At 36.0% G+C, this 11,259-nt stretch overlaps 1 protein-coding gene across 1 annotated transcript in view; it reads right to left on the reverse strand.

The window, feature by feature from the left end:
• Positions 1–434: 434 nt before the first annotated feature.
• The window catches only part of LOC125666447 (nacrein-like protein), a 12,772-nt gene continuing 1,947 nt past the window's right edge, over positions 435–11,259 (reverse strand). The window contains exons 2-7 of the mRNA XM_048899610.2: positions 11,254–11,259; positions 8,173–8,265; positions 5,386–5,430; positions 4,019–4,286; positions 2,916–3,076; positions 435–954 (exon numbers count right to left, since the gene is read on the reverse strand). The exon at positions 11,254–11,259 is cut by the window's right edge and continues 158 nt beyond it. Of these exons, the coding sequence (XP_048755567.2) occupies positions 760–954; positions 2,916–3,076; positions 4,019–4,286; positions 5,386–5,430; positions 8,173–8,265; positions 11,254–11,259 (768 nt within the window). The 3' untranslated portion in view covers positions 435–759. The remainder of the gene's footprint in view (positions 955–2,915; positions 3,077–4,018; positions 4,287–5,385; positions 5,431–8,172; positions 8,266–11,253) is intronic.

The following is an 11,259-nucleotide window of genomic DNA, read 5'->3' on the forward strand; positions in this document are numbered from 1 at the left end:
ATTCATATTGCCGGTGAAGGACTGAAAAATTTAGGTCTATGTTCGGTGCTTACGGCCTTTGAGCAGGTTTTGTGGTTTGTCCGACGGATTGCCCTATTTAAATCTCCTCTTACAAGCAAGGGGTACCGATTCTAACCCGGATCCCCACGGGACTGGGAAGCGACATTAAATTTTTAAGCATCCATTCAGTTGACATGGATCAATAAAACTGGTTAGACGACCTGTATTTCGATCTTTGTCGGACCCGAAGTGTTGTCCCAAGCAGTTAGGCTACGATTTTTTTCTTTTCATCACATTCTATTCCAATTAAAAATATGACATCGATTGATAAAAAGGAAGTACTCTGTCAAATGATTTCAAATCCTTCCACTGCAGTTTTTGTCCAATTTCCACGATACTAGGTACAAAAGAAAACTATATACATTATAAGTACAACATTCTTTTTTATTAGTTGTAGAAATACTTTGATTCAAGATGCTACTGCTTTACTAGATTTCGTTTGATTTGATTGAGTCCATGTATGAATTAGGAATACGGTTATCACCACCGAAATAAAACATTTGACTATTATTTTTTTCTCTGATTGTGTGTGTGTGTGTGCGTGCGTGTGTGTGTGTCTGCGCATGTTTTCTCCGATCTGTAGAGCTCTAAGTACAGTTTCCGCAGAGCATGGTCCAACATAGATTTATTGGCCCGCAATAACATTATTCAGAGCAAACATTTGGAATTCTTAGACTTATCGACAATAAAATGCATGCTCTAATACACGTTGTTCTTCTGAATTTCCGAGACGTCATAAAATGGCACTTCTTTTCCCGTTGTTTCCCACAAGAAATTCCGGTACACCTGAATAGGGGGGAATCCTGGAAGACCACGTTGTATTGGTCTCTTTACTCCGTCACGTGACAGGAAGTTACCACGTACATCTCTCATCATTGCAAGGGCATGATAAGCCTAGAAAGATAAGCCTAGAAAGTCACATATAGACCATAATCGAATGTAAAGACATGCTAAACAAGTCCTAATATTCTACTGATACAATTAATAGCATTTAAACCTACCTCATAATTATCATTTTGAAAGAAGTATCTACATTTGTATGTAACAAAAGAGATGTTTTGAAGGAGATGATCAAAATGGAACTACCATGTTCAATTATTCCTAAGGAGGTATGCTACACCAGAGTTTGATAAGGATAAAAAGTGGAGGATACGTACAACAATACTTTGAAATTGAAAACTTTCAAATTCATTTTATTTAGTCAAAAAATGCAGTGTTAGTAGAAAACAATCTGAACAAATTTAAAACCCCTGCTGGACTCAAACACACGATCTACAGTTCAGCAGGCGACGTGCTAACCTACTGAGCTACTCAGCTAGGAGATACTTTTTTTTAATGAATAGATAAATATTGCTGATATTCATATTTTCATCCAAGTTTTTAAAAAGGAAGTTAGACATTATGCATGCCAAAACTGAAGTTTTCATCTATATAGGCTAGTGGCGTAGCAAGGCAAAATTATATGGGTGCTTTTCTGAAAGCAGGTGGTCTGATGGCCGCTTTGAGGTCCCCAGCGGATCCAGGGCAGCGTCCTACACTGTATGTCTGGTGGGGCCCAGGGGGTGAAGCTCCGCGAATATTGGCAATTTAAGCGTGTAAAATGGAGTCTCCGAAAGTGAATTTACGTACATGTATTACTATCTTAAAGAACTAAAATATTTCTGTCCAGAAGACTTTTTTCTATGAAAAATACTAAAAAAGAATAAAAGTTCTTGGCAGAAGTTGAAAGTTGCATCTCAGGGAATAAATGATTTGTAGCCAAGTGACAAGACTTTTGTCCGTTTCCTTATTTTATTATTTGCCAAAAGGCAGCAGTGATCTAAAAAGAACAAGTACAAACTAGTGATCCTAATTGTTCGTCAACAATTAGAGGGCTTTCCACCCTCTATGATTTATTAAAAAAAAAAGAATGTTGTATGTGATGTAAAAAAATTTCTAGGGGACTGAAATGTAGTGTTTTGTAAAGGTAGAGTTAATTTCTTAACTTTGCACCCTCAGAATTTCTATCGAAAAATTAAAAACTATTGATGACCTTGACCTAAAATTCAATATCATTGATTTAAGAGTGCAAATCACTGCAAGTTGAAACATTCCCTGATTATTTTAAATAGCATCCAAGATAATAAAGTTGATACATTTCAAAGGATCACAAAGGGGATGTAAATGTGTCGAAAAGGTTCTAAAGGTCCATATAAGATCAAATAACATTTACTGTATTTGAAAATACTCTAAAAGACATTGAAAATGAAAAAAAAATCATGATGACTTTGACCTTTGACCTTATTTTGAAAGACAAAGGTCATGGGCCTTACTGCAAGTGGTCCCATATGTCTCTATCTATATTAATGTAAAAGTTTTAGGCTTAAATAATGATATTCGGGACTTTCAGGGGAAATAACTACATTTAAGGGTCGTTGGATCCCTACGATTAGTCTCCCACTGCAAGAGTGTTTTAATGTGAATTCATCAGCGAAGGTTTTGTGTCTCTAAGACTTTTGGTTTAGAAGGAGTAATGCTAACAAGCTTTTTAACTTGAGCCATTGTCATTCAGAGAATGTAAAAATCTTTCGATAAGTCTTAAGACAATTTTTTTAACGGCAGGAAAATAATAATAAACAGAACAATAACAATAGGACTTTCCACAGAAAGGTGGATCCACCACCGTTGTTTTAACATAAACTAATGTAATTTGTTTGAAATTATCCAAAGGTAAGGGGAAAAAAATCTTTCAAAAAATAAAAATAAAACTTCTGGCAAATAAGACCTGGAAAATATATGAATTCCTGTCGAAAATTTCTTAACAAGGGAGGCGCGTGCCAGACCTACCGACCTTAGACCTGTCGTTGAATTCTTACCGCCCGTGAAACCTTTATAGGGCATCTCATCATTATCCATTGGACTGTTTCAAAGCAGGGAGGCGTGGTAAGGGATCCCCGATAGGTGTAAAATCCGCCATCGTACGGCAGAGCGTCTTCCGGCGTGACGCCTTCCGGAACTTGTAGGTACCTCATTTCTCCTACATAAAACATATATTATTATTAACATTGGTGAAGACAATGTGCCTTAGGTTATGACGTTTACTGAGGCTAATGGTACATGGACATTATTTATCAATTCTGTAATTGGTCTCCCCAGTACTTCGCTATAAGCGTGTTTTACTGTAATTGTTTGTCCCCAGCACTTCGCTATAAGCGTGTTTTACTGTAATTTTTCGTCCCCCATCACTTCGCTATAAGCGTGTGCTACTGTAGGTGAATCATTGCTATTGCCGTCATTACTGTGATAATAACAAGGCCCCGCTCTCTTGAAAGCCTTCACTGTATATCTACAAGGATGAGCGTAAGTTGTGTACAGTAAATGTGTAATACAGCTCGGTGTGAAGCGTATGGTGTAAACAGTAAATGTGTAATACAGCTCGGTGTAAAGCGTATGGTGTAAACAGTAAATGTGTAATACAGCTCGGTGTAAAGCGTATGGTGTAAACAGTAAATGTGTAATACAGCTCGGTGTAAAGCGTAAGGTATAAACAGTAAATGTGTAATACAGCTCGGTGTAAAACGTATGGTGTAAACAGTAAATGTGTAATACAGCTCGGTGTAAAGCGTATGGTGTAAACAGTAAATGTGTAATACAGCTCGGTGTAAAGCGTAATAGGGTGTAAACAGTAAATGTGTAATACAGCTCGGTGTAAAGCGTAATAGGGTGTAAACAGTAAATGTGTAATACAGCTCGGTGTAAAGCGTAATAGGGTGTAAACAGTAAATGTGTAATACAGCTCGGTGTAAAGCGTAATAGGGTGTAAACAGTAAATGTGTAATACAGCTTGGTGTAAAGCGTAATAGGGTGTAAACAGTAAATGTGTAATACAGCTTGGTGTAAAGCGTAGTAGGGTGTAAACAGTAAATGTGTAATACGGCTCAGTGTGAAGCGTAAGGTGTAAACAGTAAATGTGTAATACCTCGGTGTGAAGCATGTTTTTCCGGGAACTCAATCAGTGGAAAATACTTTTCTGCAAGTTGACTAAACTTGTGTGCATACCGCACTCTACAAGTGTGTGGTTTACCACAATAAGGAACACGTCCCAGTGAGCGACATTTGCCTCCAAATGGGCAATCCTTGTCACTTGAACACCTGCACAGGCCCAGCTGTCGGCACACGTGGCCGTAGAAAAAGTCATTCGTGCAAGTGCATTTGTTGTATATGTGTTGAGGAGGCAGTGGGTTATACTGAAAATAGACGTCTATGTCTTAGTACTCACACACGTGTACAAATGAACACAATAATAGTAAAAATATACCATGGGTGAAACTACCCTATCTACTTCTCCCGTCAATATTGACTCATTTATCAATGCAATATTTATAGGTTATAGACTTTGTATGGAAAAATATGACGACCGAGTTTTTTTGGCGCGTAGATAATTATTATTATTATATACTTTCAATTTAATCTCCTCTTTTTTCTTTAAAAGCTTGCGGGCATATATCACACGATATATGCCCGGAAACATTCCGGCTCGCAAACATTACGTCACAATCAATACACAAGCAAATTACTACGTCGTTAATTTTCAATTTTTTCGTGTTTTTCATCTTTTACTCAGTTAAACCAATAAAGAAATTGATAAAAATAAATTATTGTTGGTTTCTAAATGAAATTGAAAGTATATAATAAAAAGGTTATAGACTTTGTATGGGAAAATATGACGACCTTGTTTTTTCTCGCGGACGGACATCGCAAGCTCGTTCCGTCTACGCGCCAAAAAACTCGGTCGTCATATTTTCCTATACAAAGTCTATAACCTTTAAGTACAGCTGTGGGATTAGCACATCACACGGATAGACTGCTTGGTGTCTAGGACGAAAGTTTGCTCGACAAGGAATCTTGTTCTGAATGTAGAATTCTATCTCACACGAGTAAATATGGGATATCATTTCTTTTTTCATATTCTAATACAGATACTTGTAGGAAAATGCGGAAAAATAACCGTTCTTATTCCCTTGTGTAAAATAGGGGCAGAGAAAATAAGTGTTTTTATTCACTTGTGTAAGATAGGGGCAGGGAAAATAACTGTTTTTATTCACTTGTGTAGGATAGAGGCAGGGAAAATAAGTGGTTTTTTCATTTGTGCAGGATAGGGACAGGAAAAGTAACTGTTCTTATTCACTTGTGTAGGATAGGGACAGGAAAAAATCACTGTTTTTATTCACTTGTGTAGGATAGGGACACGATTCATTGTCTATGACGGTGAAATCTCCCTGGCGCACAGTCACACATATCTACAATTCTATTTGTATATCTTCGTTCACGCCTGCTTTTGATTACCTTCTCTTGTTCTTCAACATAAATGTCATCTGCTGGATCACCAACCTGTGTGAAAGAAGGAAATAATACAGTAAAACACCGGTACAACGAACACGCGTATAATGAATTCACGCTTACAGAGGAGTAGTATTAAAAATTGTTCGTCCCCAGCAGTTCGCTCTAAGTGTGTTTTACTGTAATTGTTTGTCCCCGGCAGTTCGCTCTAAGCGTGTTTTACTGTAATTGTTTGTCCCTGGCAGTTCGTTATAAATATGTTTTACTGTAATTGTTTGTCCCCGGCAGTTCGCTATAAGCGTGTTTTACTGTAATTGTTTGTCCCCGGTAGTTCTCTATAAGCGTGTTTTACTATAATTGTTTGTCCCCGGCAGTTCGCTATAAGCGTGTTTTACTGTGATTGTTTGTCCCCAGCAGTTCGCTATAAGCTTGTTGTACAGTAGATGCAGGTCGAAGAGATGATTCGTCATAAATTTTCTTCTACTGAGATCCAGAGATTAGCAATCTATGCGAGCACCATCCAGCATGTAGAGATCGGTCATGCGAGCACCACCCAGCATGTAGAGATCGGGGTCATGCGAGCACCACCCAGCATGTAGAGATCGGGGTCATGCGAGCACCACCCAGCATGTAGAGATCGGGGTCATGCGAGCACCACCCAGCATGTAGAGACTAGTCATGGTGGCCTAGTGGTCAGGGTGTTTGTTTTGTAAAGGAGAGGCCTGGTCGGGTTCGAATCTATATAACGATGCCAAGTCAAACTTACAACGGACTTCGCCAAGCGCCCGGCATTAGAATTTTTAAAAAGTCATGGGTCTTCCGAATATGACCTTGAGGAAAAACCGGAGGGGGTTAAGGGGTGTTATGGTGAATGTTGACACGATAAAGCATTGTTCCCGAGCTCTATGCAGAGGTCACAATTTGTTGCATTTCATTTACAGCTGGTGACGTATCTTAGACTACTTCCTGTCAACATGGGATGCTTGCTTCTCCTAGGTACCCGACTTACCTCAGATGTGTCCAGGGGTCAGCGTTGTCCTACTGTTAATTTTGTATTCTTTAAAGGATTTATAAGATTGATCACTGTTCGTTATCTTCATTTGTTCATTTGTAGGTTCAAGGATGAATCATAGATGTTTCGTATTGCTTTATTCTTTGTAGTTATTTGCAATGAATGGGTAATTATACAGTAGACATAGCAGTGCTTATGGCGAGTAATGTCAGTACACATGCACTGCATAGATAAGATACACACATTACTTTTATAGCGTGCAAAGTATATACATAAACATAAACCGTAGATATATGTGTATGATGAAGCAGTCCTAGTTAACTGGTGGTATGGGCGTTGATTTCACAAACGAGAGATCATGATTCGATCCCGGAACTCCTCGCCGCGCAAACTTAAAAAGACGTATAACGTAGGCAGTTACTGTTTCTCCACTAAGCGGCCGGCATTGGAATTAAAAGTCACAGTTCTCTCGGACAAGACCTTAGAAACGACGATCCTGTGTCACGTTGAAAACCCTCACTGACACGGTCGTAAGCGCCATGTGTCAAAATCTGTAGCGCTTTACCTAATGCGGGTGACGGCGTAAAAAATTCTCGAATAGGAAGTATACAAAACAAACAAACGTATAGGAATGGTTGCTTGACACACAGTGCATACAGTTTCTCGTAAAATATAATCACAGAGTATACCAACCTGCTTACATATTGCATAGTTATTAGTGTGTGTGGTTATACCTTATTTACCTCTACATTTACACCGTTACATTGTAAATACTTACCTCTACATTTACACCGTTACATTGTAAATACTTACCTCTACATTTACACCAATAACTGCTAGTGTAAATACTTACCTCTACATTTACACCAATAACTGCTAGTGTAAATACTTACCTCTACATTTACACCAATAACTGCTAGTGTAAATACTTACCTCTACATTTACACCAATAACTGCTAGTGTTACATTGTAAATACTTACCTCTACATTTACACCAATAACTGCTAGTGTTACAGTGTAAATACTTACCTCTACATTTACACCAATAACTGCTAGTGTTACAGTGTAAATACTTACCTCTACATTTACACCAATACCTGCTAGTGTTACAGTGTAAATACTTACCTCTACATTTACACCAATAACTGCTAGTGTTACAGTGTAAATACTTACCTCTACATTTACACCAATAACTGCTAGTGTAAATACTTACCTCTACATTTACACCAATAACTGCTAGTGTAAATACTTACCTCTACATTTACACCAATAACTGCTAGTGTAAATACTTACCTCTACATTTACACCAATAACTGCTAGTGTAAATACTTACCTCTACATTTACACCAATAACTGCTAGTGTTACAGTGTAAATACTTACCTCTATATTTACACCAATAACTGCTAGTGTAAATACTTACCTCTACATTTACACCAATAACTGCTAGTGTAAATACTTACCTCTACATTTACACCAATAACTGCTAGTGTTACATTATAAATACTTACCTCTACATTTACACCAATAACTGCTAGTGTTACAGTGTAAATACTTACCTCTACATTTACACCAATAACTGCTAGTGTTACAGTGTAAATACTTACCTCTATATTTACACCAATAACTGCTAGTGTAAATACTTACCTCTACATTTAAACCAATAACTGCTAGTGTTACAGTGTAAATACTTACCTCTATATTTACACCAATAACTGCTAGTGTAAATACTTACCTCTACATTTAAACCAATAACTGCTAGTGTTACATTATAAATACCTACCTCTACATTTACACCAATAACTGCTAGTCCCCTGGGCTTTGATTTAGCGTGTACTATATCCCGGTAATTGGAGTTCCAGAATACCATATGAATCTAAACAAGAAACACGTGCATGGGTATTATTAGAGATAAAATGTTTAATCAGTTGATATTTATGCATTCCCTGCCCAAATATTCTATATGAGTACATCCAATTGTACATGTAACATTGCGCTTTTGAATTAAACATATTCAAACAGTCTTGTCCTATATATTCCTTCGCAAAACTTTAAATCCCTAACACCAGTTTGAGGTCAGTATTCAAATAAACTTGAATATTCATTTTTTATGGAGGTTTTTAAGCAAGTTATGGAAGTTTGATTCCGTGCTTCCTGAGAAGTACGATATTGTCACTATCACTTAACACACGTGCATGTTTCTCCTCGTGCGCATGTACCGGGATTTACTTCGGGTTATATTCCATTCGCTCTGAGGCTTCGGGTACATGTAACCCGCGCTAAATCCTCGTACACGGAGAACTCAGGTAACCCGCGGTAAATCCTCGTACACTGAGACCTCAGGTAACCCGCTGTAAATCCTCGTACACTGAGACCTCGTAACCCGCGGTAAATCCAAACACCCTTGATTGGACCTTAACAACAATTTCTTTCTTATGTCAACAAATGATTACCATAAGCATACGATACATTTATATCAATTTACTCATAAGGTTGTTCTTAAAGACGACAAGCTTGGTTAAAAAGCTATACTTGTATTACACGTACATGTAATATTTAGTTTGGAATTTAATAAGGAAAAAGAAGTTTGAGCCTGCGGTCTAATTAATCTATTTTATTTGATTGAAATTTATACCAGTATTCTTTGATTCGTCTGAGTAATAGTTTGAAATTGTGGAATTTTATTTACTTACTTTATTTGCACAGAATCTTTATTATTATTTTTTTTTTTGACGTATAGATATACACATTGTATTTTGACGTCACTATGAAATCAACGCCGACTAGTTAACCAATCAGAAATTGCTTAACAAAGGGAATAAAAACAACTATCCAATTTGCAATTAGTTCTAGTCTGATTGATTTGTCATTTCTTAAACAGAAAAAGTAGAACATATTGGGTCGTTTCAAACCAGCTGACATAATTCGAATGAAAAAGCTTATTTCAACATTCATGTCAAGTTAGTAAATACCAAAAAGTATTGTTTGCGACAAAGTTAGTAACGCAAATACCAATTACTTTTGACTGATAACACGTCAGATGTACGCTGTTTTTGGCTATACTAGCTCTAAAACTTCACTATTATTTCGAATTTCAAACATTTCGGTTGAGCATCACTGAAGAGACATTATTTGTCGAAATGCGCATCTGGTGCATCAAAATTGGTACCGTATAAGTTTTACATTTGTAAGACATTGTGAGGCATGACGATGTTTTATCTCTCAAGATCATCACATTTCTTCTCGCACAAACAGCTTATAGCTCTCCTGCCTTAGCTAAATGTCACGTGAGATTAACTGAATGTCATATGAGGTTTTCTTAATGTCACGTAAGATTTTCTGGATGTTAAGTGATATTTTCTGAATGTCAATATGAGATGTTCTGAAAGTCACGCGAGATTCTAAATGTCATTTGAGATTTTCTGAATATTAAGTAAGATTTTCTGAATGTCGATATGAGATTTTTTGAATGTCAGAAAAAAGAAAAAGAAATGGTCTACGGTGGAATGACTTTGAAAACAGAAGTAAACAGTACAGTATTTTGCAGATATCAACGAAGCATGCCATCATGCCATACAAGAAACCGAGTGTCTACAATATTGTAAACAATTATCGCATTTCTTATTTGATCGTTTATATTGAAAGCTGCTGGTGTTCCTTTAAAGTAATTCCACCCTCCTGTGATGTCATCAGATTTTGCAAAATCAATGATTTATTTAGATTTATGCATGATAGGAACATAAATTTTGTTGGAGTCTTTTCCTATAGTTATTGTAAAAAAATCTTGTTAAAAATAAAATATTTAAAAAATCTAAGTTATAGATGAATAATCAATGATACGTTTTAAAATGTTGAATCCAAGGACAATAACTCTGTTTCTTTTGATTTCTTTATTTGTCTATTATGCGATATATTTCTTTATTTTTTACAGACATTTTGTATATTTTTGTGAAGATACAGTTTCATAAAATTGTTATGAATGTTACTATATCTTCATAACCAGTTTGTATGGAATTTTGATAACGGAAAATTGCAATTTTCTGACGGTGCTATATGATTCTGTTTATGTACGTCGCATATCTTAAAAAGTGTGATGACCTATGTATTTTATTTGATAATTTGTTATTTTTAACTCTAATGAATGGAAATAAATACACATTTTAAACTTGTATAGTAATAATAATAATAAAAATAATAATATTTATTTATATAGCGCCCTATATGACTATAAATAACCACTCTAAAGCGCTGCACACAATAAAAATGATACAGCATGTTATAAACGTAGTAAAAGGAAATTATAACAGCATTAAGACAAATAATATCAAAACAATGCTAGAAAAACATCAATAATGTGAAGTAAAATTATTAAAATCTAAAACATGATATGCATGTATATGCATATACATGTATCAGATAAAACTGCGAGTATAGAGTTACCTTAAGAGCAGCAATCTTGGGTAAGCTAAAAATCAGTTTAAGGTCAAAAATAGAATCCATTGATGCCTTTAATGTAAATAACTTGAACCTGTCAGAACATCCTGATATAAACGTACATTCAATTACGTAGGTTCGATCTAGTACTTCATTTTACCCAATCTCATTAAGACTATCACGTTTAAGGAGGAATGATACACATTGTCATGATGACTTCCTTTTGAAGCATGAATGAAAATAAGGTAATTTTTTTTTTATATATTACTAGTACTTTCTCCGAAAACTGTTATTTCTAAAAACTGAATACGGTTATGTTTTAGTTTTTAATTTCAAAATGTTATTGCACATACATGTATCCTTCATTTTCCACCTGTATCAGATTTCTCCGATGTGTTATTCCTCCTTAATTTGCGTTGTGCATGCTCACCTCCAT

The sequence above is a fragment of the Ostrea edulis genome, chromosome 10, assembly GCF_947568905.1.
Source record: "Ostrea edulis chromosome 10, xbOstEdul1.1, whole genome shotgun sequence".
NCBI lineage: Eukaryota > Metazoa > Mollusca > Bivalvia > Ostreida > Ostreidae > Ostrea > Ostrea edulis.